Genomic DNA, 23,572 nt, shown 5'->3' with positions numbered 1-23,572 from the left:
GGATCCCCCCACTGCTGTGCCCCGAGCGGGCAGCCATGGGGACCTCCCCCCCCCCCCCCCCCCCACCCCCCCCAGCCCCGTTACCTGGGTCCCGGTGCAGAGGGTGGTCAGGAGGGCAGCATCCGCACTGTGGCAGCGCCCGGAGGGAGCAGCCTCTTCTATCCCGGGTGTAACGGAGCCGGATTAGTGCAGGCAGAGGAGGATCCTTTACAGCAGCGGGAGCCGTCCCGCTTCGCCTTTCCCAGCACCTGTCACTGCTGGAGCCCGTTCAAAGGACACGCCACTCTTCCCTGTTGCCCGCGGGCCGGGGATGCACAGACACGGTGCAGGGGACGGGCACGGCACCGCAGGGAGGGCTGGCACCGGCTACAGCAGCACCCCAAAAACATCCCACGGGGGTGGCCTGGCCGAGCCGGACATGGTCCAAGTGCTTCCAAGGCACCCACAGGTGACACAAGGTGGCCACTGGCCACCCCATGGGGATGGTGTCTGGGAGCAGCCTGCCGGCCCCCCCGTGCCGCTGAGCTGCGGCCGGCTCTGCCCACTGGTGCCAGCCTTTTGGGAGAGCAGCTCTGAAGGACCGTGCGCTCCACGAGCATGACGTGGCACCTGAGGGCACCGCCGGCTCCGGGCACCGCTGCCGGTCCCTGAAAAGGAACTGACAGCAGCTGGGAACCGGGCACTGGCCAGTGGCCGCAGCCTCCTCCAGGAACCCATTGAAAGACTCTCATTTCCTGCAAAATGAAGTGTTTTGGGGAATCAGGGAAAGAAACAAAGGAGCTGGGGGCTCCCGGAGGGGTCAGGCTGTGCGTGGGTGCTGCACGGGCATCGCCAGCTCCTGCTGAAGGTGCAGCGTGTGCTGCCAGGGTGCTGCACCCCAGGGCACGGCCTCAGGGACAACGCAGGGCTGAACCTGGGCATGGAAAACCCCTGGGGAGCGCGGCACCGTGGGCTGCACCATGCCAGGGGCTGCAGAGGCCACGAGCGGAGCCCTGCCACGCAGAGTCCTGAAGCCGATGGATTCCCAAGGGCTACGCCAGGTTTCCACCTAGCTCCCCTGCCCAGCAGAGCCCCATTTACTTTAAATCTTTGAACCTTAAGTTGAGGAAAGCCTTGCTCACCAAGGGTGCGCAGACAGCTGCCCGCTGCTGGGGTTTCTGCTGGGGGCGGAGGGGATGGGGGGGGTGTTGCAGGAGGAACCCCTGGTAACTGGAGCCAGCCCTCCCCAGCCAGTGCTGCCAGGCAAAAGCACTCCAATAATACCAACTATTAAAAACCCAGAACATCCATTTATCATGTCGGGGCAGCAGGAACGCCAGTGCGGCCAGCGCAGGGCAGAGGAGGAAGGGCTCGGCCCCTTGCCCGCAGCCAGTGCTGCTTTGGGAGAGGAGAGGGGAGGCCGCAGCTCGGTGACAGGAGATAAAGCAGTGTGAGCAGCTCATGGCAAGAGAAAAAAGAGACAGCAGAGGCTGCCGGGGGCCAGGCAGCTGCCCCACACCAGGCATCCTCCTGACCCCGCTCCCCATCACCCCTCGCTACCCCAGGCGGGCGCGGGCAGGGGCACCCTGCTCCTCTGCGGGGCTCTGCTGGCAGCCGGGCAGGACAGGGCGGCAAAGGGCCGAGCACTGGCACTTGCTGGGGGAGCGGGGCTCTCCCCAGGGCCGGGTGCCCCCAAAGGAGGCTGAGATTGCCATGGGCTCCTCCAGCCTCAGCCCCTGCCAGCTGACGGCCAGGTCCCTCCTCCCGAGTTCTCCGTCCCACGGCCACATGGAGCTCAAGTCCTGCCGGGCACTGACCCCGGCTGCTCCCACATGGGACTCATGCGTGGCCGAGCTCAGCCGAGGCCACCAACACAGGCAGCAGCATTCCAAGGGCAGTGCTCACCTTGCCTGCAGCACCTCCCAGGAGGATGCAACGCTGTCCAGGCAGGGGAAGGGACAGTGCTGCTCCACGTCGCCAAATCCCGGCTCCCAGTGAGCCACCAGCTTCCGTGCACCATGGGCTGGGGTCAGGCTTTGCCAGAGGAGCTGTAGTTCACACATGGCATTGAGAGCAAGATGAGCCAGGATGGGGACACGGCTGTCCCTGTGTCCCAGAGGTGCTGCTGTCCTGCCTGCTCCTGCCCTGGCCTCGGGCAGCTGCCGGGGGGGGAGCACAAAGGCCCAGGGCATCGCGCAGGAGTAAGCAGCCAGCAGGACAGGACTGCAGCCCTCCTCGCCGCTGCAGAGGAGACCACCAGTGAGCTGTGCAAAGGGAGAAACAAAAGGTCCCCCCAGTGCCCTTCCCCTGCTACAGGCAGCAGCCCGAGCCCAAGGCCGGTACGTGCCTCACGTATGGGAGAGACACTGCTCTGGCCTCGGGTGGCGGCTGGAGAGCAGGGGAGCGAGCCGGCGCTGCCATGGCTCGCCCCAATCGCAGCACTGGCCAAGGGAACCTTCCCATCTCCTTCGCTGCTGCAGCCTCCAGCCGCGAGTCACAGCCCTGCCGCACAGGCAGCCCGCAGGCAAGGTTTAAGCTAAGGACAAAGCAAAACTCGCAGCTGGAGCTGCCTCCTCCAGAGCCCAGTTAGCCCTGACAGCAAAACCGGCAGCCCCTCAGCAGTGGCGCGATGGCAGAAGCACCTCAGGCACCCACCGCCACCACCCCAATGCAAGAGCAATGCTTGCTCAGCAGGACGCAGCCAGGGGCTCCCAAGCAGACACCAGGCTCTCCCGCTCCGGCCCTCACAGCTCAGACTCATGGCTTCAGCGAGCCTGGCTCTGTGCTGGAGAGCCTCCCTCTTCCCGAGATCAGAGGCAGGACCTGGAATGTGATGAGAACCAACAGGGATCACAGAGAAGCAGGCACACGGCTCCAACCGGTAGTGCCAATGCAGTCGTGTACGCGCAGAGGTTGGAGCATCACCGGCATCCACAGCTCTCAGGGACCACGGCCACCGCTCCCGTGGCAAGTGGGAGTCCCCCCAACTCGGCCTCCGCAGGGCACGCCGGCAGGAATAACTGGCTAGACGTGGCACCTCGGGCAGCAGGGACTCTGCCCACCGACTGTCATCGCCAACGTACAGTTTGGAATTGCCTCTCCCCTCCTCCGGCCAAGGGCTGCCAGGCACCTGGATGCCACCAGTGTCACTTCAGGCACGTGCATGCCACCGCTCCGCCAGCCTTCGGCTCTGCACCCTCCCGGCAAGCCCCGGGTGGAAGGAGCCCGTCCACTCCCCAGGCAGGGTATCAGGAGCCCACGCATCACAGCCGTGCCCCACAGCCCCCTCGGACCGGTTGGTGCAGTGAAAGCTGGGATAAAGTTCTCCAAGGAGAGCAGGAGCGCCTGCCTGGAAGCCGGCCAGGCTTCCCAGGACGCTCGCAATCTTACACACTCACTGGGAGTCAGGGTTGGTGTCCGGGCACGAAGCCTTGGGACAAGGTGAGGAAGCAAAGCGCTGAGAGCGGGCGCTGCGGTGCTGGAGAGCCACGGAAATGGTTCTCCAAAGGAGGTGCCTGTGAAGGATGAGTGTCCCATGGTTCGGCACTATTACAAGACAAAAGTCATTTGCGGGCAAAGGGAAATAAGCTGAAGACAGGCCCCTCGCAAGAAAGATCTGTAGCACTGTAAGAAGGGAAATAGCTGCTGCACACCAGGATTTCGGATGCCTCGGTCCAAAAACCCACGCCCCAACGAGCAGCACGGTGCTGCAGGTCTCTGCAGAGCACGGAAGCAAACCAACCACCACCAAGGCTTCTCAGCCTGGGGTGGGTTGTGTTGGTTTTTTTTTTTTTCCCCTCCCCATTCAGGAACTTAAGCCAGAGTCTACATTGGCTGAAGCTGGAAAACAGCCTGTCCTGGGGATATCTGGCAAAGCATCAAGCACGCCAGTTCCCTAGTTACGCGGTTGTCACAACTTCGGCAGCACACTTTAACCTTTACGCTTTTCACGGGTAAGGGAGGCTCTCCGTGCAGCCGAGCCCTGCCCGTTCTCCAGGAAACCCTACACCCCGTCTAAATCGAGCAGCAGGGCAGGCGAGAACAACATCCCCAACCTGAATCCCGGCCATGCCGCTGTAACACAAGCCAGCCAGCCTGCCTGTCCTGGTGGGGACCAACCCGGGCATGCAGTCAGCAGCTTAACTGCTTCCATCAGCACCCAGGACTTCCCCAGACAAGCTGCCGTCGTGTCGTGACAGGTCCCATCAAGGTAGATGGGAAAAAGACAGGGAGAAATCCCAATATCACCAAAAAGAGCTTCCAGAGCTACGCCGCAGCACGAGGACAGCAACGTGGCTGCCAGCAGCGACACCAGGGAGCACCGAGCGCGGATCCGAATCTCCGGGACCTGTGCGGAGGCAAGCTGTCCTTGCCAGCTCCATGCCAGCGGCCAACAAGGTATCCCAGCAGAGAGGGAAGCGAGAACCAAAGCTGCGGTTTTGAGAGCATCATCAAGCCTTTTCATAAGAATCCCATTCACCAGCTAATAAGATCTTGCAATTCTCAGCTACCCTCCAACATAGAAGTCCAGGAAGACCTTGTCTGCCTTTTAGTGCCAGCCTAGTCTGAGCTCAGCAAATTACTTTGGTAACAACTAGAAATGCATCAGAGGAGGATTTTTGTACCCAGCTACAGCTCTCCTTGATCACCGCTCCTTCTCACCCCACTTGCTGCCAAGGCGTGCTCATAAAGGTGATGAGTTTTGAGTTCTGGAACACAAGAATGTTTTTGCAAAATTCACACAGCACAGTTATATATTTTACATCCGTTTGCCAGCCTACCCTGACTCTAAAGGCACATGCTGAAACAGCACTCTTAAATCCCAGTCTCCTGCTCCACTTTTGTGACTTTATTCTCCCACTTCTACTCTACCGCGACTGGGAAAAATCACTTGCCCCCGTTTCCCTGTTGAAGCCTTCGCTGAACCCCCATTCAGCTCCTCCAGGACACCCATCTTTTACACACTTGCTACACCAGAGCAGTTTTTCCAGCACATCACCACTTTCCTCCTCATTAAGAGGGCAGGTTACGCCGCCCGCCCGCCTGCCACCCACCAGCCTGGGCGACTCCAGAGAGCTCTGCCAAACGCCCATACCCTTGTGGGGCACGGCAGCCCCAGGCTCCCTTTCACTAAGTTTGCAGTGTATGAGGAATATAAGAGGCCGTGTTTGCAGGAGGAGGTAATCTCTTTTATTAGACCCAGTGATAGCATTGGGAAAAAACTGACAAGCCGTCAGGCATACGAACCTTTCCTCAGGTCCGAAGCAGAGGCCATGTAGGGCCATCACGGAAATCCAGGCGCTCCATCCTTCAGGGATCGATATCTCCTCCAGCTCAGCAGCCTTGTTATCTTGCTTGCCTTTACATTCTTCCCCAGCTCATCACCATTCAGGCTTTCCTCTGACTCACCACAAATATTTGCTGCTCCTGCTGCCCGCTCCAGAGGAGCTGGCACCCGAGGCTGCAGCAGCAGTTCCCTCGACTGCACACTCGAGGTCCTGCCGTGTCCCGCTCCAGCGGATCACAGGGAACAGCTCCACGGCGACAGAAATAAGGCTAAGGCAGACTGAGGGAAAATCTGCACGCCTTTGGTCAGATCCACGCGAGATCTTAGTTTTCGAGGAGAAGATGCTTCCAAGTTCCTCTTGCTCCAGTCATTCCTGGTATTCGTACGTCAGCAGGGCTGTCAGTGACCTGTGACAAGCAGCTTTTTCGGCCGGGCCGTTGCTGCTGACAGTCCGTCCCCCTCAGCTCAGCGACACGGGGCTATCGGCAAAGTCAGCAAAACGCTGCTGAAGCCATCCTATACGACCAGGTCAACCCTTCGGGCCCGGTTCTGCCACAGCCACGTAAAGATCCTCAAGAGAAAGGAAGGAAAAGCTGAAACTTCGGCAGAAGGGAGCCTTGTCTCTTAGCTCATCGTTTTGAAGAGGCCATACTGTCACAGGGTCATTCATCCTTTAGTACCAAAATGCTTCCTCAAAGCCCCTTGTTCTCCAGTTCCTCAGTTACTAACTGCACAATACCTTTATTTTTTTTAAAGAATCCTTATGTTTCAGTGGGAGTGACTTTTCCTCTCTTTTAACGCAAGCAGAGCAGAAGTTTGAGGCCGGTGCTCTTTAAAGCACTGAATTCAGCACACCCACCCAAAACGGTTGCTCACTGCTGGCTGCAGACTGCAGCTGCTGTTCTGCGATGATATCCCTTGAACACTGGACTTTTTGGGAGAATTCCTGCAGAAACATCATCCTCAGGTAAAATAAACATTCATCTTTGAATATAGCTCTCCGAGGACTTTCTGCCTCTGTTCTCCCTCTCAGATGAGGAGTAAAACACTAGCAATCGCTTGATACACTTTGGTGAGGATAACAACACAGTACCTCTTACCATACCCCTCGGCTGGAGTGCAACACCTAACAAGTTTGAACTCCCTCTCTTCTCCACCCAAACAAAGACCTGAATAAGGCCACACACTAAGAATGCTTCTCCAATGGTATCCAAATTCAGAGGAAATGAAAGCAAATGTTTGCTGTAACCCCCAAACAAGAAACAGTTTGTCCTGCCTGGACATGTTATCCCATGTTTTCCTCTGTTCAAAACAGCACCACAACAGCAGTGAGCAGCCCAGCTCACACGGGTTCCAGCAAGTGATAACGGTAAGAGACCCATAAACATGGGAGAGGCAAAGCCTCCGTGTCATTACAGCCACGAGAAGCCAAGCCAGCCCAAAGAGCTTTACGAGTTTCCAAGCCTGAACTAGAGGGCTTGCTCTCATTCTTTCTGCCAACGGCTTCAAGCACAGCTCCAGTCACTTGCCATGCCAGCCTTTTTTTTGTTTTTGCAAGTCCCTTTTTGGCTCAGGAAACAGCACCACCGGATTACCTGAGTTAGCAGAACAGGTAACCGCAACACAGACACGTCAGCAGGCAGCAGTGGTGCCTGAGAGCATCATTTGGAGCAGTTGTATCCCTAAACCCCTTCTTGCCCTCACACAGCCTTTTGGAGTTATCTATCTTGCTAAGACAAGTCCAAGGAAAGGCCTAAAACACAGTCTTACAAGGTAAGGAACCATACCGCAATGCTAAGGTAAGGAACCATACCGCAATGCTAAGGTAAGGAACCATACCGCAATGCTAAGGTAAGGAACCATACCGCAATGCTAAGGTAAGGAACCATACCGCAATGCTAAGGTAAGGAACCATACCGCAATGCTAAGGTAAGGAACCATACCGCAATGCTAAGGTAAGGAACCATACCGCAATGCTAAGGTAAGGAACCATACCGCAATGCTAAGGTAAGGAACCATACCGCAATGCTAAGGTAAGGAATAATTCTTAGTAAATTTTCATCTAAATTTGATCACCTCTTCACAACGCTGGAAGTTTTGTCCTCCAGCACGTTAGAGCACTCGGTCTATATTTAGTTCTGCTAGCTGCACTAGACCGGCTAGGAGACGATGCGTCTTTAGCCAAGAGAACCGCGCTGGCAGGAGCCAGGGAGGCAGCTCACAGCAAGTCATTTGCCAGTTAAGTGGTTCCCCAAATAGAATGACTTCAGCTATAAAACAGCAGAAGGTTTAATGCTCTAATATACACAGGGAACTACTTTAAAAAGTGTGGGCAAGATTCATATTAGCACTCATCTAAACATCAACGAGAAAGGTCAGACCTGCAATATGCTGGCTTGCAGAAGCCTCACATTACTTAACACAATTCAAGCTTAATACAGACTAAAAGCCTAAGAAACAGACACTTGAAACCAATACTTAGATGTGCAAAGACAAGCCAGCTCTTTCAGACACGCACATCCTTGCATGTTCACCGAGTGCCCTTTACCGGGAAAGGGATTCAGCCCACTAGCAAGAGACAGCGATCAGATTAGGAATTTTTATTTAGTTCAGGTACACAATATTTGTATACAATATCAAAACCTGGTTTAGTCTTTAGAGAACAAGATGCCTAGATGTGAAGCGAGGCCACGGAGACCCTACGGCACTGCCTGTACGCCGTGCCTCAGCCACCTGCCTCAGGTGGAGTTCAACTACTCAACGTAAAAAAAATGGAACCAAGCATAGGAATTGAGACTGAGCAGTCACGTAAAAACAACTGTTCCCTCTCTGCCTGTCAAGAGAGTGGAGAGGGATGGGATCTCCCTCCTACTATCACGTGGATGCTTATCAGCACCGGAATCTATCCGAGAAGTTGGGAGACTTTGGCATAGTCAGTGGCTGATCACTGGGCTTCACTTCTACGCTGCGGTATTTGCGTATTGGGTTTGCCTTGTGAACCTGTAAAAAAAACCAAAAAAATATCAAGGCCAAAATGAAGCAAGTGGTTGCGGTTATGATGAACCCGAAACCTGCAGGCGAGCCATCGGTGGGACGAAGGCAGGCGTCTCTCCACAAGACTACCACACTGCCTAGGGCACTGGAGTGAGCCACCAGGAACACGCAAGGCACGCTTTGGGGCTGCGGATTTTACAAAGATCATTCCGCTCCAATGACTACACGTGTACAGCTCCAAAAATCACTCATCTCAGCAGAGCTGCCTGTTTTGTTTGGGTTTTTTGGTTTGTGTTTTGTTTTTTTTTTTTAAGACCAGTTGTAAAGTTAATGAAGTCAGTTTGCAACAGGGAAACTTGAAAAGACAGTCTTAATGCAGCTCAACACTGACATTAGCTCATTTAGTATATTCCCACATCCCTTTGGGTTACTTTACAGCCCCTGTTAGAAACAGCTCACTTACCATTTCTTGTCTTAGCTTCGCAACTTCTTCCTTTTCACGCTCCTCTTGTCGCTGTCTGACCTGCTCTTGATGCCTCTCCCTTATGGCTTCTCTACCTGCCAATCGTTTTTCAAATTCTTGCCGCTCTTTAGCTCTTTTTTCTGTTGCCAGCTCAAAGCTTTCAGGAACTATGGAACCAGAAAGGCTCTCTAAGTTTAGAAATAGAGGAGATAACATTGGTGCAACGACAGTCAGGTAAAGCAAAGCAGTATTAGTGTCAAATGGAAGCCTCCCTCTGGAGCGCTTCACCTTGCAAGGGTAGTTAGTAGATACCTCCAGGCTTCAGGAAAAGAGAAAACCTTACACCCAAACGTGAGCAGTGTTAATGCAGACATTACCCCGTCACGGGTGTTCTCATAGGAGGGAGCAAGCACACAATCGTTAGCACAAACAAGTTTTTGGCCGATTCTGTACCCTGCAAAGCTTAGTCTACCCTAAGATGCCTTCATCTCATTAGAAATGGGAAGAAAAGACTGGCAGCTGCTGCAGAAATGCCAGCTGTCTCTACAGGGAGCTCCTTGCATACTATTTACCCTCATCCCAAGCTAGCACGCATCAATCATCTGCCAATTGTAGCATAGCTGTTAAATACAGCTGCCATGTTAGTGCAGGACAGGGGGGCAGCGGAGAGGAAGCTCCCCCACCCCCTGGGGACACGAGCTGTTAGGGAATTAGTTGATTAAGTGCACAGCACTATTGGCTGTGCTGATAAAGAAGAGGCAACAGCCAGTCTAAACATCATTTAATTGCATCAGTTCTGAGTTATCAGCCAAGCCTGGGTAGCAAGTACTTGTAACTCCACCTGATAACAGCTTATTTTCCTTTTTAGGCACAAAAGGCTCCTGGTACATCACTGTGTTGGGACGAGCTTTAAAACACGCCGCCTCTTTCTGCCTTTTCAAGTCTTCTTTAAGCTGCAAGAGAAGAGAGCCCATCAAACGCCAGGCATAACAAAAAGACCATCTCCCCCCACCCGGACTTCAGCACTCCCAACGCTGGAAAAGCCAGGTTGACTTAGATCAAATCATTTGCATGGAAAATTTTATTAAAGCCAAAAAGTTGTGTCACTTGGTGCCTGCCAGTTACTTTTGCCAAAAATAGCCTGAAGAAAGTTTCAGGTGTCCACTGCAGACTTCACCTGAGAAAAGCAGGATATTATTTCTATGTCCATAAATCCCCAAGCACAGAGATGCTCAGCAAAGGGATCCAACTGCACATAGTTACTACTTAGAAATTTCCCCACAGCTGTTCACGCAGTTGTGGTAAATCCCATCACTTGCCATGAAGGGAGAAAAAAAAACCCAATCCACCAATCCTTAACCCACAGCACAAGTCTCATGCCAAGGACAGGATAAGTCATTGCTCAAACTCAGATCCTGATTCAACTCAAGCAGGACACTTTTTGAAGTCGATCACAACTCCACTAGCTGCTTTAAGTCTGGTCATACCCGTTATCCTTTTCATCCTACCTGCTGTTTCCAGCTCTGTAGCTTGGCAGCTCCCCGTTCATCAATCTGCAGATTGAACGGTTCAGGCTGAGTTGGGTTTTTGACCTTCTTTTCTGGCAGCTTAACTTGGTCAAAGTAAGGCAGAGGTAGTGCTTTGAACTTTGGCACCTGAAAGAAACAGCTTGAAATATTTCTTGCCCTTTCCTCAACGGCATGAAGCTTTGGAAGTTTAACAGCCAACAGCAAGAGGCAAGTCCTGCCACACTCTTTTTACTTAAGGAGCGGAATCCAAGGTAGCTTTTAGCTCTTACCTCTTCCTTCTGCAATTCTTCTATTTTTTTCTCTTTTTGTATTTGCCGCTCTCTGTCACGGGCATCAAAAGAGAAGGGGCAAACTTCCACATGCCTCTGCTCCGGCATTTTAGGTTTGAAGGGCACTCCATAATGTGGCATAGGGTTAGCTTTGATCACAGGGACCACCTCTTTTTCCTAAAGGGATATTAGTGTTAGGATCTGACACAGCACCAGATTTTTGTAGAAAGACTACAACTCCTGCCAAACAAAGCCATGAATACTAAAGTTCCTTTAGTAAGGGTCACAACAGCATCAAGCAAACGCTCTGGACACTGCAAAAAATTAGTAGTCCAAAAAGTACCAATTTACAGGTATCCTGAACCACAGGCAGGTTCTTCCTCTTTCCAAACCACTACCAGTTCTAGTACTCATCCAAATTAGACTGTAATTCTTTAACATCTTCTTCACAAGAGGGAAAGGAGGAAGGACATGGTGCATTCTGAATCCTGCTCCCCACCTCCAGGGATCTAGAGTGACTGCGGGGAGGACAAAGGTCACATGCAATATCTGCCCTTCTCAATAACAGAATAGGGAAGGGCAACGTCCTTTAGAAATCTAAGGAGTTTACTTTCCTCATTCATAGCAGCAACAGCTCAGAAACCCTAGTCAGTGCCCTCATGTTTAAATTGAGTTATTTCCTTTTGTATGAGAATTCAGCTTCTGTAAAACAAGTAGCAGCAACTAGATCGTTAGAAGGGAACGGCACAAGGAAAGATGACCACTGGAGGAACTGCCTAACGGGGGGACGGGGCTAACCGAACCAGACCATCACACCCAACTGGCAGAGGCACGGCAGGCTGGCCAAGGCAGTCGCCGTGGTGGGGCCAGGCGGCTTGACTACAGCCCATTCACAACAGTTACCTTTTCTTCATCTCTGCTGGACGTTCGGGTTCTGCTTTTCAAGGTGAAGACTGGAGACTTGGGGACTGTAACAGGAAGCGTTTTCTTCTCTGGAACGCCCTGTTCAGAAGAGCCAGTAAGGAGTTACCCAAGCCTAAGTGCCAAGAAAAAGCACTACAGAGAAACAACCCGACATAGCACAGTACCTACTCATTGCAGTTCTTACCTAATGACAGACAGTGTTTACTGAAGATTATTAAATACATAATGCAACATAGCTACGGACATTTTGAAGCTAATTGCCAGCTCAGTCCCAATTCCCAGGTCTGGGTATCACTAAACTTCTTACCACAACATCCTCCAGGATTTTTGTTGGACACGGCCTGGAATGGAATTCAAAGTGCTCTTCTTCCTGCTGCTTCTTACTCTCACGCTCCTGAATCCTTTTTTCTATTTCCAACTCAAAGCCAATGGGTTGCGTGAGTTCCTTCACAGGGGGTTTCTTGGGCAGCAGTGGTCCACCCTCAAAGATTTTGTGATCGAGTTCTCGCGCTTTGAATTTGTACCTTCACAGGAAAGACGGAGATAGTCACCAACATATTGTCCATGGCAAGATGCAGCTGCTAGCAAATGGCTTCTCTCACAGCATAAAAGAGCGATTGTCAGGTACAGAAGCAGTTGTGCCACACACACACGTTACATGGTGTGCAGCTCTAGTTAGTAACTCCTCCTCTGCTTTTGAAACAGCAAGACATTACGGAAAACCTTATGGATTGCTTTCTTGGAAATCCAAAGCTTTGTCTACAGGAGAGTTTTGAAGTGTACGCAGGCTGTACTGCTATACTGGGTTTGCTTTACTAATCACAAGCTGTACTCAACCCAAGATCAGCTCTCCTAAGAGCACTTTCTTCAAAACAAATGGCTACTTTTCACATCCCTACAATCAGAGCCATAGGATTATGCACAAGCTGAAAGAATCGCAGTGGTTTTATCCTACTCATTCTTTTACACAAAAAGGGTATTCCTGAGAAGTGATATTTTGGCATCTGAAAGATATTTCCAGCGTGGTACCATTCTCTCCCAGAGGATTAGAGTAAACCTTTACTTACTGTTGAATTTTCTCCATTTCCTCTGCTTCTAACTCTGCTGTAGTTTTGCAGGTGACAGGTCTGAAGCGCTGCTTTGTTAGAAGCACTGGCGTTTTAGGGTTTGTAAGCCGAGCCTTCATCAGCTTTCCTGGAACTGGGCCTATAAATTCAAGTCACAGAGACTAGCAGTTAACGGCAAGGCCTGCAACAGAGACAGACTGTTTGCACAGTAGAGCAGTCAGCATCTTTCTTGCTCTACCACCATCTCTGCGGACAGCCTCCTGGCTGGACATAGCCAGGACTGCTCACCTTCATCAGATTTCCTGCTCCTCAAATGGTAACGAGAGGGTGTGCGTTTTTGGAATGCTTCTACCTGCTCAGCAAGGGACACATATTCTGATGTGGTTTCTTCAAGTTTTCTTTTGTTTCCCTGGGACAGATTGAAAGGTTTGGGGATAGTGGGTCCCTTCGGCATTCGCACCTGAAGACAAAAAACTACAGTCATTAAGGCCATTTAACACAGGATGCTTCGATGACATTTCCTTTCCCCACTGATTCACAGTATCTGTCCCTTCCCCTTATTGAAAAGAAGGTAACATTTAACATTAGACATAAGTCTTAACTGTCTGAACACGCAGGAGCTAGTCATATTGGGAAACGGTATGAAACGGAAGATTAAAGCATGAAGCGTAATGACCGGAAGATATGACATTAAAGGGCCCTTTTCAAAAGGGTCCTTTAGAGTCTTGTGGCAATGCAGATACGCAGTGAGCTAACAGTTACGTTTGCACAATGCTTGCCTCTCTGACGGTAGCCCTCTTTGTGGGTTACCAGCAGCACGCGGGTTGCAAAAGCAGAAAGATGATGATGTCAAGAATTAGTCAGCTGACTGCTGGCAATATTCTGGTTCTCACCGGAGAAGGAGGATGCTTTCTCAGTACCGCTGCAAAATCCAGTTCCTTGTACTCGTTCCCAGGCTGGCTTTCCACATGTTGTTTAATTCTATTCTCCGTGCAGAAGTGGAAGTCAATTGGCTTTGTTACTTGACCAACAGTTCTCTTCACGGGTTGTCCTAAAGGAAAAAGAACACGTAAGGTCTAGAAGCCTTTTGGGGTGGGGGGAGGATTTGGGGGAAAAAAAAAAAGCATTTGATTTCTAATAATGCGAACAGTTTTTGGAGAACTCATCTATAACCTTTCAAAATATGACAAAAAACAAACCAACCAGTTTCCAGGCAGTTTAGGGGCTGATCTACATTAAAAGCCACCTAATCCTAGCACTTATTACAAAATCTGGAATGTTTGTTTTTAAAGGTACTTGTACAGCTCTATGCAGCACTCTCCAGCTGAGCCCAGTACAGCTTCAACTTACAATTCAGCTAGAGCCCACCTGCTCCAGCAATAGCTGCTTTCAGAGACTCCTCGTTCTTCTTCCGCAGCTCCATAACCTCCCGCTGCAGCTGCTGCATCTTTTCCAGCTCCTGCTCCTCTGTACTCTTCAGCTTGCCAGAAAGATTGGTCCTCCTGCAGAAGCACGTTAAAGACGGAGATACGGCTTCCTGCTTCACTGGTTATTAGCATGTTAGTGCAAAGGAACATGCTTATCTCTGACTTCATCGCAGAAGCATCACTCATCATAAAAGTATACCCTTTAGAAAAGATCTGTTTGGATTTTGTTTGCTCAAGAAAGCTTGCAGCTAACTGCTATCCTGCATACCCATTTGCTGTATGCACGCCTCATCCATTAGCAAGAACAACTTTCTCCTCAAATGAAAAGCAAAAGCTTTCCTTTGCACAGGTTCAGCTGGTGAATTACTTTTCCTCCTAATATTGTTGTCTTGATCCGGTGTTTACTAAATGTGATACCATCACATGCTAAGTTGAAATTGAAAACACTTTAGCCAGGGCTGTCACCTAAATCAACTGTGATTAGCAAAAGACAAGTCACAAGAAAGCTACGTACTTTAACATTGTTGGCGTGGAGGGCATGGTCAGCTTGCTTTTCCCTCTCCCTGGGGAGAGGTCAGGATTCTGCAGGGGCTCTTTCTCCGTGGATACTTCTGTCAGCTTCTCTCTGCTGCTAGAACTAAGGTAACAAGTTGTTATGGCAAACCACTCCAATTAACTGCGCTCTAAATGGAAGATCACCTGCAGCTCTCACCACCATTCATAACATCCCAACACCCGGTGAGTTCTAAGGTACGCCAGACTGGCCTTACCTCACCACGGGCCCGGGCATAGATCGTCTAGTTTTCCCTGGTACTCTAAGGCTGCAGAAGGGAAGATGAATTACTGAGTTTTTGGAACTCAGGCTTTTCTTGAGGAGGTAGGTGAAATATAGTTCATCTAGGTACAGCAGCGTTTGAAAGATCGCACCTCAATTTCCTGACCTCAAGCTTATCACTATATGATATCTTGGTGGTTAAGCTAATTTGAGAAATATTTTAGCTGTGACTCTTTCATAGCTTATGACTGCCTGACGACTTCCTGATGGACAAGTTAAGCCAAATTTAAAGCTAGCTGACAGACACTGAGTATGGAGTAAGAGGCTTAAGAAACCCAAGCTTCTTTCATTCACATCTCTACCTCCAAATAGAGTGTTTCCTTCAGGTCTTACAGCTGTTTCTTCTTGTTTATGAAACCAGTATCAGGAATCAGGTTTCAGTCACCTCCCCCTAACCTTCCTGCGAGAACCCTCTCAACCATGTGGAAATTCTTTCCAAAGAAACAGTTGTATCCCCCTTCCCAGCCCCAAACAGAAGGACTTTGATGACGTACATTCTCATTTTTTTCAGGGGTGGAACCTCTTCCTTATTAACCAAGGCATTAGCATTTCTCTCCGCTTTGATTCTAGCTGGCTGTTTGCGTTGCTGTGTTTTTCTCTGTGTTGTAGCCTGTCTTCTACCCGCTCTAGAATAGAACAGAAAGCGGAGGTTAACTTTCCCACGGGTCTGAGAAGACGCACGATCTGTATAATGCTTTTTACGTCAGTGCATCGCCTAACTCCAGCATGTCCCCTATGCAAACTGTGCGTTTAGCACAACAATCCAAATGCAACATGAATTATTTAAGTTTAACAATCCATAAACTTAATATTCTTTGGTATATATGAGCATACAGAGCCCTTTGCATGCATATCAAGAACGAGTTCTGCCCAACTCAGGCAGATATAAACAAAGAAACTTTATAAGCCACTTCAGTTTCAGATATCCTCACATTCCAGAAGCTCCTAGTGCTACCGAGTCTCATTTGACAAGTATGCGAGACACTGCATTACATTTCCACCCCTAGAGATTGTCCCTCCAGCTTAGCAAGCAGATCAGCTGTCCCAATACACGATCTCTGTGCTGGAGAACTTCAGACCCATAGGATGACCCAAGAACAGCTAGAACTGCAGATCCTGAGAGCAAGGACCTGCTTAGTTACACCGTCATCTATCTTCACACAAACTGAATACAAGTATTTCACCTCTGAGAGGCCTCTGCAGGAGCAGCAGCTCTCCAGCTCGTCAGGGATCCAACAATATTCTGAGGAACCGCATTGGCCTGCACACATTCTGCTTGGCCATCATCTTCACCATGGCTTTCAGCTGAGAACAGCGACAAACGTCAGCTCATATAGATACACATATATATACACACACACACAGAGGAATGCTGAAGTGAAACCACATGAGACCTTGCTAGACAACAATATATGAAGATGGTCCCACAAAAGCCAGACAGAGGCCTTTTCATTTTGCCAGTGAAAAGCAGGTAAAATTTATTCTCTCCCCCCCACACCATGCCAGCTTACTCATTGTTATTCCTTGTGATGTGACAGAAGACAGAATAATATCAGGCTTTGAAAAAGCAGGGCTGTTCTGCGAGACCTTTGCCAGATTTTCTGCAGGAGGGACATTCTCCAGATTGGCTTTTTGGTCTGTGAGGAAAGAGAGACTTGCACTATACATACTACATTAGGAATTTTTAACAATCCCTCAGAATCTCATTATGATGTTAACAAAGTCATCTGTCAAGTTACAGATGACAATCAAAGTTTAAATACAAAAACAAAACAAAAAAAACCCCGTGCATGATGAACGATGCAGTTAACAACATGACTAATCCACCGGCACAGAAGCCAGGCCCAAAACAAGGATCACACCAAGCCCTCACCCAAAGAGAAAACAAATCAAGGAGTTGGAAGCAACTTACCAAACCAGGAGTCTGCATTGTGTACATCATCATCATCGCTCAGAGTCGCAAAGTTGATGCAAGGGTTTGGGACATCAAAGGAATAGCGAGATTCTGGGTGAGACATCTTCACCTTCACGCTGTGTCCCCGTGAGTCCTCCGCTTGCACTGCTACAGTCCTTTAGACAACAAACATTGGGCACCTGTTACACCAAACCCCAACGCAGGTGTCAGCTAAATCTCTCTCCGCCTCTCTTCCTCGGCACGGTTTCTAGAGATAGATGCTGGGACAGCCTTTGGTATGTCTCCCTGTCTTGTAATTCACAGCCTTTGGACAGAACGCCTCATAAGCAATGCAGTTTTTTATTCTACTGCTGATTGGCAAAGCTAAGGAGATTTTACCACTGTTGACATTTGCAGGTTCAAAACTATCAAAAAGATCAAGTTTTGAAGGTTTTCTTTGTACCTGTAGGTGCTAGAATTGTATTTTTTAAAAGGAAGTAAAATACAAAGCTTTTCCAGAGCGCGACTGATTTGCCCTTCCCTCCCTCACCACGCACAGCAAAGTAGAGTTCTCACCCTTACCAGGGCACAGATTTATGAAGCAAGAGCCTGATGATGAGGTTGACTCCAGAGCACTGCAAAGCACAACTCCTTCTCCCTCTGAAGGGCTACAAACAAGAACTAATGACACAAACATGATCTTCTACAGAGCAAACTGATTTTCAAAGCAGGAAGAGTTCTGTATTGTTACTGGGCAAAGAGTAGGAAGAAGGGCAGCGCAGGGCCCTTGCTGCATTCCATGGCACTACCCCGAGGCTGGCCAGGCTATAAACAAACCAAGCACTGTGACCATGTCAAGAACAGTCCCTGCAGTTAATTAGTGGAGCACTGACAGCAGGAGGAGTCCCTGTGTCAACAGGTGATATTAAGCTCAAGGGAACAGGAATAAAGCCAGCAACAGAGTTATAAACCCTTAAACTGTAACAAAACCTTTTTGCAAAGGTGTTTTCATGCTTTCATGATGCCTCGCACAGCTGCAAGGCAAAGCCCATGAGGATGTGTTATGAAACACTCCCTAAGGAAATCACCTGAACTTTGCTTTTATGAGTCCAACCAACTCTAAAGCAGCGTATTCTTAATCCACAAAGTCTCAGACCTAAACCATCTGTCTAGGCAGACCACACATAGTTCAACCCAGATGGTATGCTCCATAAATGAGAAAGTGTTCAAGAGTAAATCAAAGCAGCATTTAGGAGGTACCACTGCTGTTTACAATCACCGGCCCTCCCTCCTGAAGATGGCTGCACTGAGAAGCCTTCAGTTCCCCAGCACAGAATTGCGATAGTTAAGGGGAAGAATGTCAGAACAGAAGCGTCAGCTACATGACTGTGAAGATGTCAGGGTAGGACCCAAAGAAGGCAAACAGAAGAATCAGAGCCAAAACCAACTGTAACCGAGCTGAAGACATGGCTGGAATCGAATGCTTTCCTACTGCCCTTAATCAAGATAGAGTTTCTGTCAACACTATCCACTTTTTTAAAAATGAAATGCGTCATCTGCATTCTCCCCTCACCCTCCCCAGTCAGTCCACCGAGTCGGAGCTCCGGGCATCATGTTTCACGGCTACTTGTGTCCTACGCTGCTGCCGTTTCCAGCTTTTTACTGTGTAAAGTCCATATCCTTTCATAGCGTCAGCACCCTCATCACCGACCTCACCACCGACCCCCTTCTTTCTCCCCCGCCTCCCAGATGGAAGCCAACAGTCAGTCATGAAAAGAAAGGGAGCGCGCATCAGTGCCACAGTCATACACCGAGTTTCTTGAAAGAGGCACTGGGGAGGTAAAAGTTATCGTGACTGAACTCCAGAGGGTCCGTTTCAGTCAGATGAACTCACGGCATCCGCTTTTCAAATCCCTACGTATCCTCCGAGTCCTGCGCAGAACAGGATTTACTGTGAAGCAGCAGTTCACTGAAAGGCATCTCGCTCCTCCACCCGTCGACTCAGCTTGGGACCGAGCTCCTGTCAGTTAGGAACGCTATGGTGATTTATCACGCTGATATGCCCGCTGCAATGCTTCTGCAATCGAAACGGGCTCAGCCAAGTACAGCCCAAAGCCTGCTGCCCACTCCCTTGAGGCATTTTAAAACACTCGATCGTGATTTTGATGGCAGAACCACCATTATCTCAATCTTTTCTTTAAAGACGGGAGGCAAAATTCTTTCTCTCCACTGTGGCACTCTTCCACCAGAAGTGAGGTGCAGAAATTTCTTCTCATTAATAAGGGCGTTACCTAATTAGCAGGCACTGTGTGCATTTACCAGACCGTGGTTACAGGCACACTGTAATCCTACGTAACTACAGCATGGATTTAAAGCATAACCCTGCTCTCCCCTACATCCATCACCTGTGTCAACACTAGTGCTCACAGAGCTTCACAGCGAGCCAGGGGAACCCTCACCCCCATTCTGCAGGATCAGCTTTCACCTGGTTCGCAGGGAGCTGCTCACACCGCCACTGGTGCAAGGAAGGAGGAGGATCTGCTCCTCTCACTTTCAAACACAGCCCAAATTCCTTTGATAAAAGTGAGTGCCTAACTAAAACCTTAATTCTCTTTCTAGGTCTGCTCCTCTCACCGACCTAAATGTGCCTCGCACAGCCACAGCCCCATACGGTTTCTGTACAGAGCAGCATAGCTGTATCCACAAAGAGGAATAGACGGCAGGTTTCTCTGCACATCAGGTTCCTTTTGATTAACTACACTTTGGCATGTTCCAGAAGAGTGCCTTGGCCTGCTTTAGATTAGTTAGCTTTGAAAAAGGATTAAGCTAAATTGGAACAAGCATTCCTATCCCAGAATAAGACTGATCCAACAGCAAGTGCAATAGGTATTTCGGAATAACTTCACACCTCGCTCTAATCCAAATTAGCTTTAAAATGCTGACACGATTCCATCACAGATGTGCTCAGCGTCTTTTTCTCAATGTAGTTGTTAATTTCTTGCCAAAAACATTTAGGCCAGACAAGGCTGGAGAGGAGTAACTCCAACAAGACCGACGCAGTACTGGCCTAGCTGCAGCATGTGAAACTCAGCACCAAGCATGTCGTAAAGGAGCACTTCACAATTATGAGCTAACCAAAAGAGCCTCTTATTTTTAGAGCAGCAGCCCAGCACAGACCGATGGTCATCAGGCAATACAATAACAGCACCCACTGCCTGGGACAAAGGACCCTCCCAGCCGTACAGGCCTTTGCATCGGAGAGAGGAAGAGGCATTCCAAGATGAGAAATTAGAGGTCAGAAGGAGAGAGAATGGAGGAGTCTAGGGGAGCAGCAAGGGACAGACAGAACGAGGGTGCAGAGAAGATCTGCTCTTTCTTGCCATCTTGCAGTGTAATTAGATAAGCCCCTGGTCAACTTGAGATGACACCTTATCACAATACACCACTGGAGCTTCATAAGCTATAGGCGTGACTTACTCCAAACCCTGACAGGATCAGAAAGCAGAAAAAAATAATACCAGATACACAAAAAGGATATTCCAAGTTACATCGGCAGATAAATCTGAAGCCAGTTGATCCACATGCCTCAAAACCCAAGATGGGCAATCAGGAATAAGCAAGAGAAGCTTCCCCAAGGCTGAGGAGGCTGCACAGCAACGTGCTGCACTAATCCCAGTGCCTTCTGCTGGGCATTCAACACCGACTGCTGTTTAAACACAGGACACTACACTAATGAGGCAACTTGTTTAATTCAGCCCGACAGCTTCTTTATTGTCCTACAACCCAAAGCGTTCCGTCCCTGTTATAGGGACGATAACCCAGACAAAGTTCCCAGATGCTTTTCAGGGGTTAATATGTAAATTGGACCATTACAAAGGGCTGGGAATCACCTCTCTATAGGTACAGTCCTGTCACCACTGCCTTGTAGGAAGCTATCCCACCCCACCACAAAGCCGCCACGTGAACTCCTTCAGCACAAAGTCATCCTTGCTTTTCCCTGAGCAGAGTTAAGGGAACACTTTTAACAAATTCTGGGTCTACAGCTTCTCCTATCTCTGGCGCTCCTCACTCAATGCTCAAACGTGCTCTTCCGCAGCACAGAACCAACACTGAATTCATCAACCCGGGTACAGAACAGAGGCAACACTGCTGTTCCATCATATAACACTCAAATTGGGAGACAAAGCCTTTAATTCTATGCAGGCGAGAGATGAGCATGCAGAGAGCTCCGCAGACCACCCCGACCTGCAGTCATTAGCCTACAGCAAAAGGAGGAGCAGCAGCTTTTTGCCCGAGCAGCCTTTGCTCTGCTAACGGCCCAGACCCGCCTCCCTTCCAACAGCCCAAAATAAACAGCCCTGACATCTCACGCTCCGTAAATGAGATCCCACAAGTTTTAGAAGACATGAAGATGGGACATTCTAAGTATAGCTGTTCAAGGAAAAGTACATTATTTTTAGCCAGTGTAACCTCAACTTATTGTTAGATTAAGTTGAAGCTCCTCTAGTTTAAGAAAAGCGCTGTATAAAAATAGCTAACAACACCTTTTCTGTTACTTAAGCCAGGTTGCGCCTGGTTTTCTTCCCTCCTTTTCCTAGGAAGCAGGATTTGGTTTGAGAAGGAGTAACATAGTTTCTCTTAGCTCCAAAATTAAGACACACACTTCTTCAGCTTTTGAGCAGTGGGTGTGAATAAACGGTTAGCGACCCAGTGCGGCAGGCAGCCTGGCCCGTGCTGGCACTAGCACAGCGCTCTAGGCTGCGTTTCATCGTGAAATACATTGTTTCCATCATGTCAGATTTCGTGATTGTTTGGAGAATCTCCACACACAACTTTATTTTACTCACGAAGCAGCTACCCCATCATAAGGCTTATTTCAGGACTGCGAACCCATCTTAACGGAGGGAGCCCCTCCCCAGGGCGGCTTCGCCCGCCGCCGGCCTCCAGCTGCCCAGCGGCGGCAGGAGCTCCCCGCTACCGGCCGCGGGCAGGCCCCAGGCTCCGGCTCCCTCAGCCCCACGGCCACGAGGGGTTTGCAATCAGCCCTCGGGGATCTAGGCCCACGCCACGGGGCTCCGGGTGCGATCCTGCTCACCAGCCACCGTGTCAGGCCACGGCAAAAGCGGCCCCAGACAAGGGTTAAACACCCAGAGCCGCTTTTCGCCTCCGCTCAGAGCAGGCCCACGGCCCAACCATGTACCACACAGCCGGAGAGACTCAACCGGATCCCGGGGAAGGGCTGCGGCCCGGGCCACCATCCGGTAACGGCGTCTGGCGGGGAAGGGGGGGGAAAGTGGGGTGAAGCCAAGAGCTCCCCCCCACGGGGGGCGGGGGGGGGAACTCGCCCGGTGCCCGGTAACCCCCGCCCGCTCCCACTCACCTCAGCACCGCGGCCGCCCTGCGCGGCGCCTCTGCCCGCCGCCGTTAACGGATTTCAAACAGGGCTCGTCGGTCCGAACCAACCAATCAACGCCTAGGGCACGCCCTCGGTGCGTCCCTATTGGGCAGGCCGCTAGGAGGCCAAGGGACCCGGATGAGCAAACCCCGCCCCGCGCTCGCTGCCCTCAAGGGCTGACGGGAAACGTAGTGTCCGAACACACCGCGCCACAGGCAGGAGGGGAGAAGCAAACCACAACTCCCATAACGCACTGCGCGGGGCGCGCCCAGCCAATCAGGCGAGGCAGCGCTTTGAGTGTTCTTCGGGGGCGGCCTATCAGCTGCCGGTAGGCGGGTCCCCCGAGCAGGGCTGGGCGGGGCGGCTCGGGGCCGGTGCCCGCACCCCGCCGGGCCCAGGCGGCCTCGGCAGCGGTGGCAGCAGAGGAGGCCGCGCCGCCCGGGCAGGAGCCCACCGGAGCCGGGCCCTGGTACCACGGCTGTACCTTACGTGGTCGCTGGAGCGTCTAGTTTGCGGCTTTGAGTAAGCACGTAGCAGGCCTTTGTCTTTCTCCCGCCACGGGTGTCCTCGATCAAGCACAGGCAGCCTGCCTGCACTCCCAGAGCCCTGCCTGACTTCCTCCTGCTGCCGGCTGTACCTCACCTGATCAGCTCCTCTGACTGCCTGGCCCAGGGAAGGCGGCTTCTACCACCCACCCCTTCCAGTGAGCGCAGCCAGGCTCCCTGCTGCTGGGGGAAAGCGCCCTTTAGGCGACATTACCTACCCCAAATCCTGCATAAAACTCCCCAGAGCAGCGAGAAAGCCAGACAGCAGGCTCTGCTAACAGGGGAGGACTCTGCCGACGAGAGGGCCGACCCAGGGTGCCACAGCTGCCTTCTGCCGCCTCGGTGCTCTGCCCACATCAGCCTTCCCCTCACAGCCCCGCCGTGGGCGCAGGGGGCGGCCGCAAACTCCCGGAGCGCTGTGGAGACACACAAACACACACAAAAAAAAAATTAAAAAAAAAAAAAAAATCACACGTTAAGCCCGAACTGCTGTGAGGGTACAGGCGGCCGTGGCAGCAGGCTCTACCGTACCCGCGTGGCGTGGCAGGGGCGGAGGCCGGGGCACCGGGGCCGCCGCGGCCTGGGATGCCCACGGGCCTGGTGGCGCCTCCGAGGCCCCGGCGCCGCCGACAGGGGGCGCTAGAACCCCGCCCTCCGCCCGGCACCTCCGCGCCTGCGCACTGGGCACCAGCCGCTTCGCGCAGGCGCTCTCCCCTCCCTCCCCGTCTAACCGACGCTCCCGCCCCGCCCTCCCCGCGCATGCGCGCCGCTCCCCGCCCAGCCTCACGGCGCCGTGCGCATGCGCACCGCCCCCTCCTGCCCCCTCCCACCCTACCGCACCCCCCCGGCGCGGCCCAGGAGCGCGGCGGCGGCTCGGCGGGCGATGCGGAAGGAGCCCGGGGACTGCTGAACGGGCCGAGGCCCGGCGGGGCTCCCGGCGACCCCCGGCGTCGCTGCCAGCCGG

General features: G+C 51.4%; 1 protein-coding gene across 5 annotated transcripts; it reads right to left on the bottom strand.

Annotated features, from left to right (window-relative positions):
* Positions 1 to 7,851: 7,851 nt before the first annotated feature.
* Positions 7,852 to 23,538, bottom strand: TPX2 (TPX2 microtubule nucleation factor). Of its 5 annotated transcripts, none has more exons than XM_050907176.1 (19): positions 23,444 to 23,538; positions 22,827 to 23,024; positions 16,687 to 16,844; positions 16,286 to 16,411; positions 15,959 to 16,079; positions 15,269 to 15,400; positions 14,710 to 14,760; positions 14,454 to 14,576; positions 13,881 to 14,014; positions 13,406 to 13,563; positions 12,801 to 12,972; positions 12,513 to 12,651; positions 11,753 to 11,969; positions 11,425 to 11,523; positions 10,522 to 10,698; positions 10,232 to 10,378; positions 9,565 to 9,676; positions 8,724 to 8,911; positions 7,852 to 8,266 (listed from the first exon to the last, which is right to left on the bottom strand). In XM_050907176.1, the coding sequence occupies exons 2-19, from the start codon at positions 22,838 to 22,840 to the stop codon at positions 8,156 to 8,158; spliced, it is 2,379 nt and encodes a 792-aa protein (XP_050763133.1). In that variant the 5' UTR covers positions 22,841 to 23,024; positions 23,444 to 23,538; the 3' UTR covers positions 7,852 to 8,155. The 5 variants fall into 5 exon arrangements, with proteins under 5 accessions (XP_050763133.1, XP_050763134.1, XP_050763135.1 ...); XM_050907177.1 differs by having other exon boundaries at positions 8,724 to 8,890; XM_050907178.1 differs by lacking the exon at positions 14,710 to 14,760.
* Positions 23,539 to 23,572: the final 34 nt, after the last annotated feature.

The sequence above is a fragment of the Gymnogyps californianus genome, chromosome 17 (assembly GCF_018139145.2).
Source record: "Gymnogyps californianus isolate 813 chromosome 17, ASM1813914v2, whole genome shotgun sequence".
Lineage (NCBI taxonomy): Eukaryota > Metazoa > Chordata > Aves > Accipitriformes > Cathartidae > Gymnogyps > Gymnogyps californianus.
The sequence above is the reverse complement of the archived record's forward strand: the minus strand, read 5'-3'. Positions and strand labels throughout refer to the sequence as shown.

Coding starts and splice junctions, on each gene's coding strand:
- TPX2 (XM_050907176.1), bottom strand. Junction 13,564..13,880: donor AGCAGCTATTGCTGGAGCAG/GTGGGCTCTAGC, acceptor TTTTTCCTTTAG/GACAACCCGTGAAGAGAACT. Junction 10,379..10,521: donor AAGAATTGCAGAAGGAAGAG/GTAAGAGCTAAA, acceptor TGTTTCTTTCAG/GTGCCAAAGTTCAAAGCACT.